This window comes from Strix aluco, chromosome 7, assembly GCF_031877795.1.
Source record: "Strix aluco isolate bStrAlu1 chromosome 7, bStrAlu1.hap1, whole genome shotgun sequence".
Classification (NCBI taxonomy): domain Eukaryota; kingdom Metazoa; phylum Chordata; class Aves; order Strigiformes; family Strigidae; genus Strix; species Strix aluco.
Window position 1 is genome coordinate 21,084,272 of NC_133937.1, and position 22,111 is coordinate 21,106,382.

The following is a 22,111-nucleotide window of genomic DNA, read 5'->3' on the forward strand; positions in this document are numbered from 1 at the left end:
GGGTAAGGGACAATATTAGTGAATTGTCAAGATTTTGGTATCTTCAGCTCAGTTGTAGACTTTGTTTTCATGTTATCTTCATTAAAAAATGTCACTTTTTTGTGTGAATGAGAAATCTGAACAAATTTTATGTAGGGAGTGGGGAGAAAAAACACCTCATTAAATTCACATGCTAAACCACATTGAATGTGGTGACATACTGGAACTGCCATCTTCCCACATGCAAGTGTGGGAGGCCCTCGGCTCCAGGCTCAGCCTGTCCATCGGTTCTGGCAATCCCACCCACCTTGCAGGACCTTCCACTGTCCTGGAGCCAGCAAAAGGATGGTGCAGTAGGACTGAAGATGGCTGCACTGCTGAGTAGTATCTTTTGATTGGTGGATAAGAAGGGTGCCCACTATTTCTTCGCAATCTGACATCTAAACGTTCAAGCATTATGTTTAGCAGTCCTTCCCAGCTGGTCCTAACACTACAGCACATGTAAAGACAACAGAGCAAGTGTCACTGAGAGCACAATCACTGTAGAGTTACTCATGATACATGAGTACACCAGAACAAAATGTGCATTCTCACTGGTTTTGCCAGAAAAACAATTTTCTATGCTGTACATCATCTTGTTCTACTTGGGGACTTTAGCACTTCGACTCTCAGCAGTTAAACATCCTAATGTTGAAAAAAACTCTTCCATTTCCTTCTGCAGGAGGTGATTTCTCTTCTCAGCATCTTCACGAGCACGTTCAGAATTCCTCAGCTTTATCTCCAGCATTGTGTATTTCTTTCGTTCTTGGTCCAGTTCTTCTTCTAACCTAACCACTTGTTTCCTCAGGTCTGCACTTGTTTCTTCAATTCTTAAAACCAAAGGAGAGAGACAGACAGACAAAAAAAGAGGTTTTTTTAAGTGGCTGGATAAATGTTGCTGATAGCTATAGCTAAGTTCCACTTAGAGCTAAAATATCTTCATTCTAAGAAGAATTTTCAAAGGCAGGCACAAATTGCCATTTCAGTAATGTTGAGTTTAAGGGCAGAGACTCCTTGAAAGCTAGAGCCTCCTATATTTGTATCTTGAGAAAATATGCTCAAGACTTACAGAACAGTGCTTACTTTGGGCAACAGACTGAATGTCTGAAGAGATGTATTAACTCCTCAGTTAAGCTGAGTTCACATACCTAATTCCAAAATAATATTTTAACCTTTGTTTTCATCCTGATGCTGTGTTTCCCTATATGGATATCCAGTACAGAGGAACATCCTTGGAGGTCAGGTAGGAATGAGGTCACAGTCCTTCCTCACCATCCATTTTATGGTATTTTCTATAAAGTTTGTCACTGACATTGGGTGGGGGAAAAGTTTTTCATAGTGTACAATATTTTACAAAAACCAACATTTCATTTGAGGAAGAATTTGAAGAACAGACCTTAAATTTATCTGTACACAAAGCTCTACTGCAATACTCAGAGCCTTTCTCTAAGGAGGTCAGAGAACAAGGTTCATGTTTTTTTGATTTGAAAGAAGTGCAGGAGGCACATCACTTGCTGTCTTCCCTATCAATGTTTTCTAATAGCAAGGCAGAGTAGCAGTATTGATACAGAGGAGGGGAGGGAGTCTATCCAGATGGGAATTTCTGATCACTAGAATATTCAAAAAGAGTGATTTCCTAGGAAAAGTGTCCCCCCTCTAACTTTTTTAAAAAAAAAAAAAAAAAAAAAATCACAACAAAAATCCCACCACCTCTTAGGTTCAATGATGAGTATAATACCCAACTGTGAAGCTGGGGTGCCTGGCTTCCCAGTGAAACTGCATGGGTTATTTTTAGACAGGGTAAATGACACTCAACAAGGGCATGCTACAGACTCAACAACAAAAAAGGGACCTTTGTGACAGTCCCAGAAGGGTCTGAATTCCATTTTGTGACCACGAAGAGGCAATTATGCAAGCAATGCAGTGCATCCCCTTAAACTGTCCCTTCACATACAGCTCAGGATGGCAATATGATCATTCTCACAACAAACCAGAAAGTCACACACAGGCGCACGGATCACCAAGTCCAGCAGACCAACAGCTGCACTGATGAGTGAACAGAAATGTGTAGTATGTCTGCAAAAAACTGCCCCTCTTGATGAAGGCAGACTTTTATCACCCAGATAACTGTCTTCTGTAATACAAGAGGACTCTTCTGACACTAGAATGCTTCCCCACGCCCACCCTTTATAACATTTTTATTACATCCTAAGCTCTGAGCTACCAATTAAATTTTTCTACCACAAAGTTTAAGGGTCAGCTACAGAAGCCTAGACTAGCTTTACATGTTCTGAATTACATAGGGTCACAGTACTTGCTACGTTTCTACATACACAACAATAGTCCTCTCCAAGATACTTCCAGTTTCTTAAGAGTCCCAGGTGGTAAACATGAATTACTAAAACTCAACAGCAAATGCCTGATAATTATACTAACCTCGAGGGAGGAATGCTCTGGAACAGACTGGCTACAGGAAGGCCATAAAACTTGCCTCCCTCTGACTAAGAGAGAGAAAATGGGCAGTTGATGATGAGAAATAACAGCTTTTCCATCAGCACGTGTTCCTTACCTCTGCCCCAGGCAGGTACTGACTCTGCTTTCCCTCCACTTATGTATGCGCCAACAAAAAGCTTATATTCTTTCATTAAAACATGCCCTGCTACACATACTGAGTTCTGCAAACCACACAAGCACACATACAATTGTAAAGGAACTAATTACTGCTTTTGGGGACTAAATTATCTTCAGTAAAATAAAGCCAGTGAGGCAGCCTAAAGTTTCCCTGCTAAACAGCCTCCCTTCTTTGCTAGTTAGCTCCTGTCTTTCCACAGGAGCAGACTTTCATGCGGTCTCTAAAGTAACATATTTTTGCACATGTAAATTGCTGCAGATGTAGTAAAAACATTGCAAAATTTTTGAGAGCTGAAAAACTTGGCTTGAAATTCTTAGACTTGACAGCAAGATCCTTCAGGCTGTAATCCTGAACAGCTGGAGTCATCCTATTTAATACAAAAAGGCAGTGACTGCATCTTGCCTGGTTTTATGAACCTATTAGTTCATTAGGCATTTTCCTCTTAGCTACTTTGTCCTGTGAGACCTGGCCAATTTCTAGTCCTTTCCTCCAGCCACAGTGCTCTCTGTCCCTGTCCAGCTGCAGGGGAAAGGCAGGTGTTTGCTAGAGCTGAAGCAGCTGAAATTGCTCAACAGCTGGCATGAAGAACAGGTCTTCCTGGATGTCCCTCATGTCAACAGCTGAAGGCTCTGTCAGAACAGTTTTACTGATAAGAGAGGGAAAGCCATCTCTTTCCCCAGGCAGAAGGTAAAAATGTGCAGATACACATTTCCAAGTTTTGCAGCCTGGTCTCTTTTGTTTATTACTCTGTATCCCTATAACAAGGCTTGCCAGGGCAGCTCTGCAGAATTAAATGCAAGGCACATACCCTCACTGCCCTCCCATTCTGCATCAGTAAGGCATCTAAAAAAAACCCAAAAAACAACCAAATAAGCCATGAACTACCATCATTCACAGACCTTTTCCAACACACCATGCTAGCACACAAGGCAGATGCAAGCTTTTCTCCCACTCTGTAATGTTAGGTGGGAACAGAAACCGCTACACGGCCTGAGTCTCCTTCCAGATTCATGTACCAAGGCACTACAATGCAAGAGGCAGAAAAGCTGCAGAGGCTGACAAGCCATCACCACAGGAAATCATAAAATAAAGCAGGAAGGTAGCAAGTGAAATTCCTACCTTAACAGCTGGCCCACTAGAAGAGATCACAGTTCAGATAAATTTTTGAGACATTACTCTAACAAGAAAAAAGAGGCAACAAATGTAGCCTAAAGCTGTGCTATACATGCCCTACAGTCATATGTGCTTTTGGTACCATGTTTGGGAGACTGATTGGAAACTGAGGTGTGCAAATGCTACCAGAGTTTTAATAATTGAAGGAGTAAAATATTAACACCTTAACACACAAAAAAAAGCTGAGAACTCATCTATTTGTAAGAAATGGACTACAGCCCTTCTTCAGTGTGAAATACCAGTGCTGCAGAGCCCAGGCCAATGATGATTCTTCAGTATTATAACATGGTGTGCAATTTTGCATATGTCTGTATATTAAAACACATCTAATTCCTTTTAAGCAACTATATTTCATGTGCATATTTCCGAGTACTTGCCTGAAAGTCATTCTAATAATCACAGTCATAAAACTTAATATACTAACTCACACAAATGAATAAATATGACTTCCTAGTTATTAACTTTCTGCTTCCTACAGCCCCTGCCCTCACATGCATCTCTCCTGAAAACTGGAAGGAATTTTTCTGAGCACAGGTCTTAAGTACAGCACCAGCAGTTACAATTGTGCAAGTAAACATCAGAGTGGGCAAATAACTACACAGTTCATGTATCTGCTGTACAAGCAGCACCCTGCTGCTACTTTGAGTCAGTGGCTGGCCATACGAGCAAAGAACAACTATATCAAAAATCAAAAGCAAGGTTTCCAAAAGTTCTGCACAAAAGGGCTGCTGAAAAAGTTATAGCTGAGATGCAGACCCACCACCACCAAAAAAAGAACAACCTGGAGAACAGTCAAGACTAGTTTCTTGAAGAATGCTTCTGTTGCGAAAAGCATCAAGAAGCCCTCCATTTCAGACTGATCTGGTATAAATCTTGGCACCTGCACAGACCAACAAGAGTTCCGTGTTGAGGCCTGACCACCCTGAGTCTGAATCCTTCTCCTCCAAGATGTTTGCTTTACTATTTCTCACAGGACACTGACAAAGAGCAGACTTTGGCATTACATGTGCAGTTCTAATTTCCAGTGAAAACATAGAATATGAAATACTGGAATTCACTGTCTGAAGGAAATCCCATTTTTTTGATCAGAAAGATAAAACTTGGATTCAGAGAGCAGTGAGGAAAGAGCAGAACAAAATCTGCTGTCCCCCAAACCCAAACTCCAGGTCTGAGAACCTGTTACACTTGGTAGCCCACACCACCCATGTTCAAGCAGAGGTAATGCTGATAGACGACTTCCTTGTCCCCCCTGCAGATGACATTACCTTTTGATACTAGTCTCATACTCAGTCCTCTGTTTGCTCAGTTCTGTCTTTAGCTCCACCACCAAGCTCTGTAGGGCCCTAGAGCATTTGACAGAGTCTCTGGAAGCTGCAGCCGGGTTGCTCTGTTGGCTGCTGCTGCTGCATGCTTCAAGCCTGTCGATGCTGTTCTCCAGATCTACAGTCTTGACCTCACTCTGAGATGGTGAGCCCTGAGTTATCCACTCAGATTTGAGAGAGCTTAAAGCAGAAGAGTCACTGGCCCGGCAGGCTGGGCAGCTGCTGACTGAGTCCATCACAGAGATTTCACATGATGATGTAGACCATGTGGTGCTGGCCATACTGTGTGTGCTAAGGGAGAGGCTGGGTGAAGGGACGTTGTCGTAAGTAGAGAGTCTCTGGGAAGAACACGAGTCTTTAACTCGTTCCCCAGAGGCTGTGCGGCGATGGCCTCGGAGGGAGTACAGTCCATTCATCAACCAGTTCCCACTGGAGGAGAGGTTGGGGATATCTAAGGACGAGCTGCCCAGCTTTGGACTCACAGACCGTGCTCCCTGCTGGCGGAAGGAGTATTTCCACGGAGGCAGTGTCTGCACTCTTTTACTGGGGCTGGTGGCAGGCTGAGTCAATTTGCAACTGTGCTCTGGAGTGTTTTTCATCGCAGGTCCAGGACTGGCCTCTAGTGCCACACTAGAAGGCAAATCAGCAGGGCTGGGAACACTGTTCTCCGACCTGCTGTCCTCCCCATCCTCCTCGGAGATCCACTCCACAGTACTGCGCTGACGCACAGGTCTGATTTCCAGCTGGCTCCCTGGCACATCTGCCTGAGGAACAGCAAATATTCGCCCCTGTTCACTTATCAGCACTGTCATCAGGTGCTGAACTAGTGAGGTGCCTGTGGGGAGAAGACAAAGGCAAACAGTTGGTGAGACATGAAGACCTCAAACACTCACCCCCCTGTCTGAGATGCCCTGTGAGCTCCTTGTGAGACAGGCCTATGGCCACCATGCACCGCAATGAGTCTGCCCAAGCAACTGCTCTGTGCCTTTCTGTACAGGACTGCAAGGGACAGAAATCGTTCTGTTCACTAGAAATGGGGACTGTGAAGGATGCAGGTGTCAGTCCAGCTCATGAATGTAGCTGTCTAGCAGAGTACAAATGATCACTAGCAATGATTAATAAATTGGCCTGCTTAAGGACACCTTTGAGGATGACAGCAGAGGAGAACACCTGGAAAACGGGGCATGTCTGTACCACACCAAGGCATGTGGTTCAGAGCCAGCATCAATCTCAGTGTTTGCATCCATGCAGGACAGCAGAGCCCTGTGCAGAGATGCCTGTTGGATCCTGAACACACTAACCTATTTGCTGGGATGGAGCACCTCTCTGTCCAGCTTCCAGAACCAGACGGTTTCCACAACTGCATTGCACCCAGTTTCATAGTCTTAAAAGGCCCAGAGCTAGTGTTTATTGAAGAAGCAGAAATTTCAGCTCAGGCCTTCTGCTGCATTCAGTATATAGAGAAATGCAGAAAGTATGACTGCAGAAAATATACAGCAAGTACAAAAAGTACTTGCAATTATTTAAATCCACAGAAATGAGTTGTCATTGCTTTCCAGTAGTGGAATAGACCATTATGAAGTAATAGAGAACATCACTTAACCAAACCTAGTATAAAGCACTTTCTACAAAAGAGGAAAACCTTAACAAGAGAATATGTAATTCTACCTTTAAGTATCATCTGAAATAGAGAATAAGATTAACATACTGAGGGGTTCAAGAGAAGAGCCTGAATTTATTAAATTATTAATGAGGTTTTGGCCTCAGCAAGAGGTACTGAGCTCACCTACAACTTCTACTTTATGTCTGTGAATGCAGGGAGAGAAACCTCTGTGGAGATAAGGGCATTCCTAACAATTTAGCTGACAAACTTCAGATATTTCTATTTGAAATTCATGGTTTAAATTGGAAGAGCGACACAGAGTGCTTTTTGTTAAGCACTGGCAGCAGTGTTACTCTGTATCAGTTGATCTAGCAGATCCATCTTGCCCTGAAGCTAAAAAAAATTTATTGAGTCTTTCCATTCCTCTGTTATTTCTATTTAACCAGTCTTCTATCCTCAACTAACAATAAAACAAAACATTTCCATTGCTGCTGCTTATGAGTAAAATTATTTAGTCTAAAAATCCAGTCACCGGATCCCCATTTTTCTACAGTTCAAGTCTGTGGTAATACAGAATTCCAGGTCAGGTCATTGTAGTGTTTTCATACAACTATGGGAGAGTGCATGAGACCACAGCATCTGTAGCACTCTGAACCTACACACAGTACAAGCACCTCTGCCATCAGCTGAAATGCATAATGAAATGCCTGAGGTGAACCGAATCCAAACTTGTCACCTGTACCAACTGAAAAAAACCCCGTGTTGTTGGCCAAGGCTTTAAGAGTCTTGCCAACGCTGGCCAGCTGGCCACTAGGGGAAGTCACAGCATCACACAACAGACTGAGGTTTCAGCTACCTCCACACCTTTGTAATACTGAATAACCCAGCATCTGCTCCTGCCCTCCCTTTTTCTCCTGCCCACATTTTTGTACCTTCCCCGCTTTGATAGGAAGGTCTCAAATCTACCCTTAATAATATGGCACACATCTCTGTGGCATGCTTTGAGTCCCTGAACAACTATAGTATGTCAGGCCATGCTCTGAAGTTGGCCTGTTACGGCGATCTATTATTGTTATTATTATTGCCATCTGTGGGGCACACATCTGCAGTGCCTTTCAGAGGTCACTTGTGCAGAGCTAAAGGCACTGCTGCTGCTAAGGTGTGATAATGCTGGCATTCTATGAAGGATTTCCATCACTTAGAGCACCACATCACCTGCCCCCTACAGCTAGGGAGCAGTGCCAGGGCTGAGTTCAGGCATCAGGGGCACAGCATCTCCATCTGTGCCTAATGCTGGATGAATCCATCAATTCTTTCTGCAGACTTACCAAGATCCCACAAAACTTGATGCAAAGACCCTATTAAGGCTTGCACCACAGTAGTGCTCCAGTGCCACCTGGGAGAGGGGCTGTGTTCCAGCCCTTGGTGTCAGCCAGCCAGAGATCATGCCCTGTGCATTTCCTGACCCATATGGCGTTAGATAATTTTCAAGCTTCAGATTTTTACATCCAAAATTAACAGTGATTTTCAACTTATTCCTTAGGTTCTGTGAAGTTCTGACCCATACAAGGCCTACTTAGAAGACAACACTTCTAAGACACCTAGTTATAGCCACTGTGGTACAGCAAAAACCACAGTACCTCTTTCACTGTGGTCTGGATGTCCTTTACAGGAAGCTGTCTAACCACCACAATGCACCAATACTAAATGATAGCAGTTTGATACTTAAACACGATTCCTCTGAGGAACATCTGAGCTTTCATTTTAGCAGTAGGTTCAGAGAGTTTCACATAACAACTTACAATAAGGAAGAGGCATCTCCATGTGGTGGAGAGGAGAGACACTCCCAGGCTAGTAGTGAGTGGGATAACAGAGGCCGACTGGTACATCCCCTCACAGGCAAGGGATTGCTTGACTTGTTGCTGACTGTGCAGCCAAGTGATACAGCTACCAATGAATGTATGATTTTCAGCATACTCTTGCAGCTCCAAAATACAGGTGTGTTATCTCACAAGAGTAGTACCTACCTTCCATCATAGTCACTGGATCTTCCATTTTAGGCCGCAATATATTTGGTCCAAATACTGTAGCCAGGTTCTGGACACTCATCTTGTTAATGCTGGAGTGAGCCTGAACTTCATCAAGGAACCTTGAAAGCCCCCCCAGAAAAATCAAAGGAGGAGAGGAATAATAGGTCAGTCACTTCTCAGACTGTAGGCATTCTGGGGCAGGAAGAGTTTTGTCCTGTGTTTATACAACCCTGATACCTGAAATTCTTCTAGGGACTAGTGCAGCTTAGATACTCAGTAATAACCCCAGATCCCTCCTATTGTTTGAACAAGAGAGGACAGGGTGGCTTCTGCCAAAAGTACCAGCCTACCAGGGATCCAACCTTCTACTCGATGTGAAAGGACAGATTTTCACATTTTTATGGGAATTCTCCAATTACACAGGTTGACTTCTGCAGTTTTCATTACAGATATAACAGAAGTAAAAATAAATTTCACTCATCTCCTCATCCTAGAACTAGCAGCCTGTGGAAAGAGCTTTGTGGCTTCAATCTAACAAAATACAGATAAAGAGGTAGCCCAAATGCTTCTTATGAATGCATCAGTTGGGCAAACACCAAGACAAGAAAAAGACTATGCAAGCCAGAAACAGCGCATGAAGAAATCCAGACAGACTGGCTATCCATATGTACAAGCTGGAAATCAGCAGTAAGTTTCTAACAGTTGATGTTTTTGTAATTTGGAACAGCCTCCCAATAGGAGTTGTAGCAAGAGAAAGGCTGTAACAAACACCTAAATAGGTTGTACATAATTAGCCAAGTTGTAAAAAGGACTATATGACATGCAAACCTACAATAGCAGGAAATAGGACTCAGTAGCCTCAAAAGTGAACAATCTCACTCTGTACTCCATTTCCTAAACTATTGTTAATTTTTGGATGATTGGATGGGTTTTGGCAGGGGAAAAGCTGCCTTGTCATTCTGCATTACTTGGCAAATTTTTGAATGCTTCTACTTGGCAACATGACTTTTCTAGGCACTCCCATTTCTTCTGTGACTTTGCCCTGTGGCAGACACTATGCTGAGACTCAAGAATCCTCAGTTTTCTTCACTAAGTCAGAAGCAAATTCTATTTGCCTTTCCTTTCCTCAGTCCTTTAGAAACATGTATTCCCCTGCCTCAGCCATTCATGTTTTGAGGTGCTCAGATATTACAAATGGCTATAGAAGCACACAGTGAGGCAAAATAAATTTTTTAAAACATTCAACAAATACATTTCAGAAATGCTATTTGTCTGTACACTTGGGAAAGGCTTGACATCTCTTGAATAAGACATGGGCTACGCGTCAGTGTTTGTGTCTACTGTCTGCTTCAGATGTGCAAACCCCACTGGTCATAAAGGGGCTAACTACCACAGAGACTAGAATATAACATAACGTTCACCACATTGTATCTAGGGTAACAGTCCATTCCAGCTCCCAAAACATATTCCAGCCCACTTTGCAAAAATTGGGACAGTCAGCCGAGAGATGAGGGGAGACAAGGCTGTGGAGCTCCTGGTACTCCAAGAAGGAGCCACTCCCAACTGCACTTCCAAACCAGAGCTGAGGCCAGACTGGCTATTCTAACTGCATCTGCTACTCAGCTTGTGTCATAAATCTTCCAAGTGTGCAGTACCTGGAAAAAATCCCTTTCTTTACTGGTCTTTAAGTGCTTCCGAAATAAACAATATAATAGGCTAGTATCATTCATGCCTGCTGTATCATTCAAGGCTGTGGGTGACACCAAGGTTGATGCTCTTGGATAAACCAAGAGCTTCCTTCAGGCAGGCTGCATGTTCACCTCCACGATTTTACAGGACCAGTAACTTACATGTAAGTGATTGAACATTCATACTTTCAGAATAAATTATTTGCATATAAGCCTCACAAAACTTAGTGACTTTTCCAAGTGTTAATTAATTTCACTTACTTGCATATGTATTTGAGGAGGTTGTAGTTGGCTTGGGGCAAATTCTTCACCTGTTTAACCAGTTCCTGGGTACCCTGAGGGACAGGAAAAACAAAAAGGAGAGCTGTTAATGTAAATGATGCAAAGCAGACCTGACTTTTCTTCAATACTACAAAGTGCTCTTTCCGGAGTCCAAACCATGAACAACAGATGATAGCACAAGGGGGCTTTGCTTTAAAATATGTGTCATTCAGTGTCTTGTGCCTTACCAAAAACCCAGTGTCCAGAACTTGATTCAGTTCTCAGAATCAGTGGAAATCCTCCTGTCAACTTTAATGCTTGATGTAGAAGCCTGAATTAGTGAGGCCTACTAGTCTTCGAAGCCTGCCCACTAGCATTGGTATAAATGTACCAGCAAATGTACCTTTTCAGCATCTGGCCTATTTGAAACTTCAAGGCATTGAGTGTGGTACAAATACATTGCAGTAGTGCTCAACTGAGCAGAGGAGGGTTTTTTCTTTAAAACGTTGAATGACATTCCAGTTCAACTATCTCCTTTTTAATAACTTCCATTTGTGGTCATTCTGAGCTGTGACATACTTCCTCATAAAATTTTTGTCTTTACATTAAAACATAAGATGAGACATCTGCTGGAGAAATGACTTAAAACCCTGAAGCTACTTAAATCATCTAATGTAAACCTCTGACTCAGAAGGCTATTGTCCTTCCATAGTCCCAAGCATAATTTGCTCATTCCTTTCTAACTAATGATGAAGAAATTCCAGAAGCAGCTGCTTCCAAGTCGAAGAAATGCAGTTGGACATAAATTTAAAACTTTCTTTGATTTATTAAGGACCATTAGGAAGGCAATTTTGTTGGTCAGCCTCTTGCAAGATCTTCCCGGTTTCTCTAGTCCAGACAAGTCAGAAAGATCCAGAGAGCAAGCAGTCTGTATTCCTGCCTCCATCCTTAACATCCTGAATGTATAGACACTTTTTTATTCCATATGTCCCAGCACAAAAAAGTCCTCTAATAAAAAAATAAAACTTAAAAAAGAATTCTTAAAAGCAATAAGTCCTTTTTTATTCCTTAGCTTATTATGCCAGTTTAACAGTGACAACAATAGAGACACCAATAAAAGACCAGTCACTTTTGAAAATCTCAATCTTCTTTTTTAAACTTCTGAAAACATTTGAATCAAGGACAGCTGCTACTGATGTGAAGGTTAAGGTCAGTTGTTCAGGTCATCCAGCTTTCAAGTGGGGAGTTTCAACTAGAAAAAAGTGAGCTAACAGACCTAATTCCCTCTTGAATTTTGCTCTGTAACCCAATTTATTTCAAACACAGAAATCAGGATGGTATTTGGCACTGTATTTCAAGTGCTCTGAATTAAAATACCATGGCTCCACTGGATGCAAAAGGGAGCTTTGGAACAGAAACTGCAGGCAGTTGTGAACAGCTGGAAACATGACCTAAAGGTAAAAGATGCTACCTGAAAGAAAATAGGTTCTAAAAACTTATCATCCATGCTCTGTTGCAAGGAACCACAAACGTGGTATTACACTGAGTATCATACGCTTGCCAGGTTAAAAAAAGCTTTCTCTCCTGCTGAAGCATTTATCAGCTCTGTCACAGATTTGTACCCACCAACCACCTGACCAACAGATGGCAGAAGGCTGAGCCTAGTAACGCCACAGCAAAAGTATAAAGGAAAATGCAAGCTAGGAACTGCTGTTATTAACAAATAGCATTGATCTTGCTTATGGCTGCAGCCTAGCATGCAATAGAGGCACTGCACTGCCATTCATCGTAATATTTTGCAGTAATAACTCTTACCTCCTTGAAAATGCTGCAAGTCTAATATACTACAGATGCATGTTTTCCAAGGTGTGATCTCAAAACCAAGGATTTTGCAGTATGAGTAACAGATCAGCACCAGTTAAGAGCCTCTAGTTGGACTGGAAAACTAGCAACACTTCAGATGTTCACCCAAATTCAGACCCCTCTTTAAAAACTCAAAGCCACATGCTTAGCCCACTAAACTGCTATGTGCATCTCTACAGTACAGGCAGCAGAGAAGGCTAAAATACTACCATGTCAGGTCAGCTCAGATTCAAACGAGTTTTTAGAGATTTGAAGATCTTTCATTCATCATTACTCTACATTTGTTTTTCATTTTTAATCTTTCCTCCCAATCAGCTGGGATCAGAATAAAATCTTTTTTAACACTGCAGTCCTGCTGGGATACCTGGAGGCCTCAGGACAACCCAAGGTCTCTGCTACATTTCTGTTTGCATCCCAACAGAAATTAGTTGGGTCCAGAATGAAGATGAACAGCAATCTGAATGAAAAATTGAAAGTTTAGGGCAGTGCTGGAGTATTTTTTGCTGCAGATGGAGATTTGGCTAAGCTAACATCATTATAACTCCTATCTATGGTCACAATGTAGCAGCATGAGGTGCCAATAATTTTATCTGAACAGCTATTTTGTCTTAAGTAATTAATTGGCGGGGGGGCGGGGTTGTGTGTGTATACAAAACTAAAGAAAATCATATTTTGAGTCCAAAAGTCTCATTCAAAACTTCCAAGTGAAAAATGAATACAAAATAGTACTTCAAATTAAAACATTAAATTGCATTTTGTTTCCAAATACTTTTTCAAAATGAAACTTTTGATTTTGAAATTCCATGCTTATCATTTTGTGCTAAAAAATTATGGTTTCAATGAAACTACATTTTTTGAGCAGGGGGATTTTCCATGTTGGAGGCGAGTCAGGCCCTACAGGCTAGGTACGACTTTGTGCTACATTCTGCTCCACATGCTACTGTGCACGTACAACCTCTCCACCCTTGGTGTGTGCACTCCACCTTACTTTCTGAAAAAGTAAACAGCCCTTGTTGAGGTTCCAGATTTTCCTGACACACACACAAAAAAAAAGCTTATGTTTACAACACCAGTTTAACAAGACAACTTTGTGCTATCAGCAGTACTGTATTTTGTAAGCTTTCATTTTGGCTATCTAGCACTCCTCATCGCTTCTCTAATCCAAAGAGAATACTGCACTACAAGTCATATGAGTCTGGCCTTGCTCCCACAAAACCAACACAGATGTTGCTTCCCAAACTGCTGCAGCCTGTGCAGGCAAAATCAGGCAAACTACATAGTTAATAAGCTGAGCAGTGATATACAATTATGTTTGCCCAACTTGGCAGTGTCTCTACTCTTGTGCAATAGTGCTTAATGGGTCCAAAACTTCCCAGTCTGTACATATTATGACCAAAATGAAACCAGCTCCACTGCCTTAAGAATGCTGCTGTTTCTTGTGAAATCAACCATTGTGCTGTCTGTAACATAGCATCCTGCAGAGATACCCAAGTTGAGTGAGGATAATGCAGAAAATTACCAAGTTCTGGAGCTAGTAGACACATACCTGTACCTATTGAAAGACAACGCTAGTGTACTGACACACTGATGTGGCTGTGTTCAGAATGCAAATGCATATCTGTGTATGGTAATATGCTGTTGTGCACAGAAATTTACTTTCTCAGAGTTGCCTAGAGAATAGATCATGTGATTAGAGATACTAGCAAACTTGCTTTTTATCCATAAAAACCTGATATTAACAGATATGCTACATTTGATGCATGCAAGCATGCATCCTCCTATGGACATCATGAAGGACTGAATCTCCCCAGAGCCTTCTGCCACTTGAACTAAAGGTGAACCCCAGGCCCTCAGTAAAGTTTTTACAATCCCCACCAGAGACAAAGATGTGAGCACACTCTTGAGGCCACACACAGAAAAGGGACAGAACTGCGGACTGCAACTTTTAAGTCCTCAGGCCTTTACTTCTTTAGCTGACACTAGTAACAACCCTTGAGGCTTCTTTAAACATCTGTTTTAAAAGGTGGCACAGTTCCACCCACATTAGACCAGATCCAACGTGCCTCTGGAGTCAGCAAAGAACTCAGACATCACCACAAGAGGAACAATATGGATGAAACAATCAATCATATTGTAAATTATCCTGCTCCTCCCAAGCACTGAATCAAAATTTCCATGATTGCCACAGACTTGGAGGTTTTTGTCAGCCCCTTCCCTTGCCTGGAAATCAAAGAGAGGAACATCGTAAGAAGGTTCTGGAAAAGTATTCATAGCATTATTTCCCCCATTTTGGGATAATATCATAGCCTGCCCTTTTGTAGTGCCTCTCCTTTAAGAAATACAAAGACCATTGCACTGATCAACATCTCATCCACCAAAAACATTGGGAAGCAGAACATGTAGTTCATAGGAAACTGAAAACACAGAAAAAGCGAGTGATTTCATACAGCTTGCTAGAGTCAACAGCAAGGCCGGGAAAGGAACCCAGTCTCCTACCTTGCATCTCTTGCTGATTATGCTACAGAACAGCTTTGTTCAAAGAAAGAAACACCAGGCTACAAGACTGCATTCAAACAAGCTCCTATTTTAAGCAGGAGTCTGTGATATTAATGCCCAATTCATGGCTTCAGGAAAATTCAGAGGAAGGTTCCCAGGAACTTCATTGATTTAAATCGGGACTGAAGAGTGATGAGAAGAAAGCTGCACTACATTGAATCTTGGGAACAACCTTCGAGGTAGAAGGAGGCAGATTAGAAGGATCACTGACCTCTCCCTCATCTTTTGAGAGTAGCTGTCCACAAGAAAGAAAGTCTTCATATTTGGCAAAGGGGATGACAGGCTCTGGCAGCTCTCGAAGGTAAAGCTTCAGGAGGGACGCCACAGTGTGAACATCCGTGTTGCTGCAATAGAGAAGAGGGAAGGAAATTTAGAAACCCACACTACCCCAAGCTTGATGCCTTTCATTGGGGGTGCATCTAAGTCCCTTTTAGGGACAGGGACAAAGTAGGCAATTGGAAGGAAGCTGTTCTGCCATGTGTTTGTACTAGGCGGGAGGGTCTACCTGGGAACAAGGGAAATCTCCAATTTTCTCAAAATATAAATACATCTTGGGCAATACGGGCAGTGGAAGGGATATGTCCATGATACTGCTTAAGAGGTAGGGTGGTGCTGCAGCTCCTCAGCCGATGTGGATCAGGAACATGAGCAATGCAGTCCAGGCAAGTGCACAGTGATCACATAGCACTGACAATAGAGCTCTGCATCCTCATGCAGTCAAACATAACCTCCGATCCTCTCACTGATCCCTCCTGCCTGATACTTTTCCCAGCCAGCACCCACCTGTGTCTGATGGGCCAGGCTCCCAAGTGTCCTGGTCAATCATTCAGAAAAAAATGGAGGAAGCTGTATTTCCTCTAGGCCCTCTATTGCCACTTGGCATGGCTGCCCAGCTTGTGGGTCACATCTCCTCCCCCAGGCTTGGGTATCTGGAATTTCCTAGTCCGTCTGTTATGCTGGGATATCAGCTTTTCTTTTCTTTCCCACTCCAGGAACTTCTCTTTCCTCTTCTCTGTCCTCTGCTTTAAGTTGGAGTTGAGGTGTCAGATTCCATGATGAAGATGAACCTGTTCTTCCCTTTCCATTTCCCATCCAGCTTTTGATGTATGGCAATATCTCTCCCTCACTCCAAGTCCCCTGTTGTACAACTTTTGTTAATTTTTGCAGATGACCTCCTCAAAGGTTTTAACTGTTGGAAGTCTAAACAGATTCTGTCACCAGCTCCCCACTACTCACCATTGCCCTCACAGTCTTTGAAGAACTCTGAGAAAAACACATCAGTAACCATGGGGCAATAAAGCTTCAAATTCTCACCTCTATCTAAAAGCAGAATCTCTTCCACTTAGTATGTTTTTAAGCATTTTTGGAACACACCGCTAAAACAAACAGGAAAAATGACAATAGGAATCTACCAGCAGCTACCACTCGCTACTAATCCTGATAAAGCTATTCCTATTAAACAGCTCCATCATATTTGAGAATACCACAGTTTCACATAATGTTTTTCTTCAGTTGGTTATAAATGCTTTACAAATGAGGTCAGTACCATTATTCTTTTTTTCTTTTTTTAGTGTGCAGTTTCAGGCATGGATGGTGGATATGACTATCACTCAGAAGCAGAGCTCAGAATACAGCTTCAGTTCTGCTGACTGCAGCTATCATTTCATTCACAAGGCCGTGTGAAATCCAGCCAAACTTTCAGTGGCGTGGAAGTGCAATAGGAGCAGACTGCGTAGGTGCTTCCAAAACAGCAACACCTGGCCTTTCATAAGTATATATATATGCATTTGAAACCCAAATTTGAAAAGCAAGCCTTTTAAAAATAAATATTTTAATTGTCAGTCATCACAGAGATCCAACCCACCATGGGGCAGGCAGGCTCCAGCATTTGGAAGATCACTGTAGATACAAAAGACATCTAAAAGCACTGACTGCAACCAGGGGAGCGGGGGGGCGGGGGGGAAATGGATATTCCTTTCACTGCACCTGATTTGGAAACAGGCATATGGATTTCACACTTGCAGAAAATCTTTGCTGCTGCCTAGGTGTCCTAGGCCATACATGGATGGTTTTAGTTACACATAAAGAAAATTATGCTTCCTAGGAGGAGAAGCATTTCACTTAGGCAGGGTGGAACTGCCTCTCCCTTGTTACTATCTGTAACTATACATATCAAAGACCAGAGAGCTGGGCCTTCAAGTCACAGTGGACATGGTGGAAAGAGCAAAAAGCAATGACTGGGGGGCCCTCAACTGTCACACTACTCAGGTCCACCTAGACTTGCCTCCTTTAATGCTGTACTAAACCTTCAGTTATCACATTTCAAATCAACTACCCAAAAGGCAGGCATTCCTTCATGGAGATCTTTATTGCCTCTGTCAAAGGTGAGATTTAGCACTGATCTATTTAGTCAGTGCAAATGCCTATGGAAATAAAGGTGCTTTCTGCTTTAAAAATGCTGGGGGTGGGGCAAGGCTTGGTTTAGCCTCATGACAATAAAGTTAGTATGGATTAGACTAAGGTAAAACATGAAAGTGAAACTGTCATTCCTAATTAATTACTTCCATAGATACTTCTGTTCCAGAATATGAGCGTTTTCCAAAATAACTTTGTTCACATGAATTAAGATCATTCTAATTCTGAACTAGAACACCCAGACATTCAGTTGAAAATACAAAGATTTTGTTTAAGAAAAGATGAAGTGAGACAGTTTGATGATTTCAAACTTTATTTTTTCATGAAAATATCTCTAAATATTTGACACTTCCATTTAGGGAGCAAGTACTGGCTGTGGTTAAGAATCAAAGAAAGAAGGATGGGTGGTCTGGGAAGCTGAGGGGAGGGAAGAATTAGAAGAATGTTCCCAATAAATTCTAAGGATATTCTTCCCAGGATGAGACCAAACACCATGCTGCCCATGCAGGAGAGCGCTAGCTCTTCCTGCAGCAGTAGGCAGGGGTGCTATTGGCAATGTTGAGACTGGCTGCAGGTCCAGGGAAAGTGATCCCCTATGTTAATGTTCTGGCAATATACCAGATGCTGCCTGCATCACCTGGGAAAGTGGTGCTAGTGACTTCCAGCAAGAAATGGAGCCAGGTTCCAAGTCAAGATCCCAGATCTGATCCCAATTCTGGACCTCTGATAGAGATTGAGCCAGATCTACACAATGGCCTAGGATCCAAATATCCCTGGAGGGTCAAGGCCCATTTCTCAAAGCACTGTTGAGGTTAGAACAATGCTGACCTTCACTCTGGGTAGCATGTACATATGAGAGAGGAAAGGAAATGCTAGTTACAGAGTATGGACAGGATTTGGCTGTAAGGGCCCTGAGAGCATCCACCTTCCTGATGATTTGACTGCCTGGGCTCAGGGCCAACACAGAGAGAGCGCAGCTGAGAGCTGCCCTCCTTCCCTTGCTGATCTTGGACAGAGTACTCTGAGCCAGGGTTGACACTCTTCCCGTGGGAGCCAACATTAAGCTGAGCATCTACTGTTTATTCTGTGTCTAAGCTACAACTCCCACTGCCTCACAGCCATGTCTGTGCCTGGCTACAGACCCTGTTGATCTGGACCTAGACCCTGACTGACAGGACAGATTACCTAGCATGATCTTGGACCTGCCTTGTCACTATGGACTTGCCTGGTGATCACTGGACTGTGTCACTGCCCCTGCCAGCCTTGTTACCCCATTTGGCTCCTGGCTTACCTTGCTTTGTGGACCAGGTGGCCCTTGCTGTTCCCTGACATTGACATGGTCAGTAGGATAAAAAAGCAGCTAGCATGTCTTTGTACCAGGCAAGATACTACATCAACATTTTTATACTGGGGAAAAAACCTGCAAAATTGCCATTTTATTTCAGAAACATTTGACTCAAGTTTTGTTGAAAATCAAAAAATATATTCAGTTTTTAAACAAATGTTCCATCTCAGCTGCTGAAATTGTGGAGAAAAAAAAAAAAAATTTGGCCAAGAATTCTTCTGGGGTCAGAAAGTGCTTTGTTCTGACATGCTGACCAATTCTATACGTTGCATGCATGACAGCCAGGGAAGATGTGCGAGATGGTGGTGACTATTCTGAAACCTGGTGACAAAAGAAGGGGAAGAGGTGAGATACTGCCCCGGGCAGATCTGCTGTGGTTTAGGCAAGGGAGAATGCAACATCTGAAAGCAGTGAAACACCCAGTTCACCTCTGTCATATCCATTTCTACAGTGGGATCCCACCAACTGCTGAGTATGCCACACCCGAATCTAGCAACGCATTTCATTCAACATGTGCTTAAACTGAAACACTGGAGTAGCGCCATCTAGATTAATGGGCTCAATTTCTCCCTCTGCTCAAGCACTTAACTGAAGGAAGGCCTCCGTATCCAACACCATGCAGGAGAAAGCCCCAGCAGCCTTTAAATGAAAAGAACGATGGTGCAGAAAGAACATGTAAACTAGGATAGCCACTGCAAGGCCGCTCCTGCCAGATTTTACATGCCATAGATAAACCAGACTGCATTTGGCCATGTCAACTTACCTATCAAAAAGGGGCTTCTCTCCACAGTCAAAAGAATCCTGCAGATCCTTGACAAGGTTGGCTTGGCCAGGCATCCGAAAGAGGCCCTCCTCTGTAAGGCCTCGCTCCCGAATAAAATCCACACACTGTTCCACCAGCAGTGGGGCCAAGCGCTGGCCATACTTCCTTTCGTACTGTACGGTGTCCTCCAGTCGCTGTCCAAAGATCCCTGCCAACAGAGAGCAAGAGACACATCTGGGTGTCAGCTTAAACTCTTCTTGAGCTATCACTCAGGGCATACAATGAGGGACACTTTCACATGGAAGGGGTGAACCTGTGTTAAAGTCCAGTTTCTAACAGACTCAGAGTAAAACTATTTTTAAAAACAAGAATTATATGCTGAGAAATTTTTTTTCCTGTTTAAGAGTGCTTCAAACTATCCTCTGCCCTAATAGTATATAATGAGCCAGTTGATACCTCATTATACACAAGGAAGGTGGGGTTAAGATTATGTTTATGGTTATCCACAGCTGTCCTGAATCTGGATTAAGTAATTATACTTCCATTGCATCTTCTGTCCCAAGAACGCCAAAACAAAGGTTACACTGACTTTATGCGACGCAATTCCTTTCTGCATGCACCCATCTCTTAGCTGTTATACAGTTGCCCTTCAACAATTTGCAGTTGCCCAGTCCAACAGGTAGCAACACTGCTAGCAGGGGATTGCTAACATGATAAAACACATTAAAACTGGCTATTGTGAAAATCCCCCACCATCCTGCAAGCTTTGCATTTCTATTTCTTTTCCTTTAATTAAAATTGCTGAATGAAAATTAAAACAGTAAAATGCATGCAAAATACATTGCCATTTCTACTAAACCATTTATGCTGTGCTTCTTGCGCCTTGAAGACATTGGAAGCACCAGGTACTCTAAAACCAGACTGGCCTAGGTAACTCGTCAGATCTACTGTAGACATATGTCACCAAGTATGAGGCACTCTCTCTCTCTTTGGGGAAATTGGAGCTCCTGGTCAATACCAGCTGCTGAATGCCACTACTGGCACCAGATCTTTTCAGAAGCACAGAAGTGGCTCAGGCTGTAAGACCCAGAGGTCTTAGTTCAATCCCTGCTACTAGGAGACTGGTCCATCTAAAAGGACAGCTGCTGGGTTGTGTTCTGAAATCCTAATTCCAGCGCCCTACAAAGTGTGGTGGAGTCAGGGAGGACAGCATCCAAGTTAACCATATTTTGGTAATAAGAATTCAGGGACAGAATCCTAGAATCTACTGAATTTGAGATGAGACCAGACCACAGCAGATAGGGAATTCTGTTCAAAGATTTCTCAAAGCAACTGGACGCTTTCCAATGATATCAAGGAACTTTAGATCAGTTAATCCTGCAGGTCTGGAAAAAAAAAAAAAAAAGCAGCATCCATTACTGGAGTTACACTGTGTTCGCAACCAACAGCCAGATGCAGCATTTAATGGATGCGTGCATGTGCTTATACCAGGCCAGGGGATTTGGTCGTTTCTTAAGGCTCTAGTTACCTTCCCGCTAGTAACCAGACTTTCCATTTTTATTTTAGTGCTATATTCATGGGAAGCTGATAACTCCTGGCAGTAAGTTTCCTAACCACCATTCGCTGTCCTTCATGGGAGACATCATGTCAAACCATACCAGCTTTCTATATTCAGACCAACCCTGCTGAATCCTCAGTGAAACAAACCTTTCATTATCAGTTTCAACTCCCTGAAAGAAACACGCAAAAAGGATCCCAAAGTCCTATTTCCTTTCTCTGCCAGTTTGCTATACATCAGAAGACAGAAGTCTTCCTTATACCCCAGCCTACACAACTGCATTACAGTATCAGAGCTGGAGGGCCATAAGGAGTCTCAAAGGAAATTCCCTCCTTACCCTGGCAGGAGGGCATGCCCTGGAGCATGGGAGTGACTTATCTTTATCACTGTAAATACTGGGTTTCTTGCAGAGTAAAGGTTTTACCAGTTCTCATTTCTAATCTGTTTGAATTTTCACTGAGAGGGGTGTCTCTGAATTCACTTTCTAGGACAGGGTATCTCTTCCTCCTTTTGCACAGGTTGCTTTGTAATCTCATCACATAATCCCTGCTGTCATGATGGGGCACAGCAGAACTGCTTGGCATGTGGGGCTCAGGGTCTCCAGGGCACTTACAGAGGCTGGACAGCCATGAAAGAACAACCTTTTCAGCCCAGTTTCTCAGGTAACTTCTGAATCCAGATCATAGCTGGAAAAGTGAACATCTCTCAGCCTCTCTGCTGATCTTGCTCACAAAGGAGTAACTCTCAACATTGCATATCATAGTAAATACACACAGGAATGATCCAGGTAACAAGAGTTGCAAGCTACCTCAGGTAGAGTGCAGGTCCCTCAGCTGTGAAAAGCTGAGCAGGAACATGTGTCCTGTCTAACCTCCCTCATGCTA

General features: G+C 42.8%; 1 protein-coding gene across 1 annotated transcript in view; it reads right to left on the reverse strand.

The window, feature by feature from the left end:
* Window positions 1-401: 401 nt before the first annotated feature.
* The window catches only part of ARHGAP22 (Rho GTPase activating protein 22), a 132,546-nt gene continuing 110,836 nt past the window's right edge, over window positions 402-22,111 (reverse strand). Inside the window, exons 4-9 of the mRNA XM_074830045.1 lie at window positions 19,670-19,877; window positions 15,358-15,490; window positions 10,728-10,801; window positions 8,776-8,897; window positions 5,089-5,980; window positions 402-848 (exon numbers count right to left, since the gene is read on the reverse strand). Coding sequence (XP_074686146.1) covers window positions 620-848; window positions 5,089-5,980; window positions 8,776-8,897; window positions 10,728-10,801; window positions 15,358-15,490; window positions 19,670-19,877 — 1,658 coding nt within the window. The 3' untranslated portion in view covers window positions 402-619. The remainder of the gene's footprint in view (window positions 849-5,088; window positions 5,981-8,775; window positions 8,898-10,727; window positions 10,802-15,357; window positions 15,491-19,669; window positions 19,878-22,111) is intronic.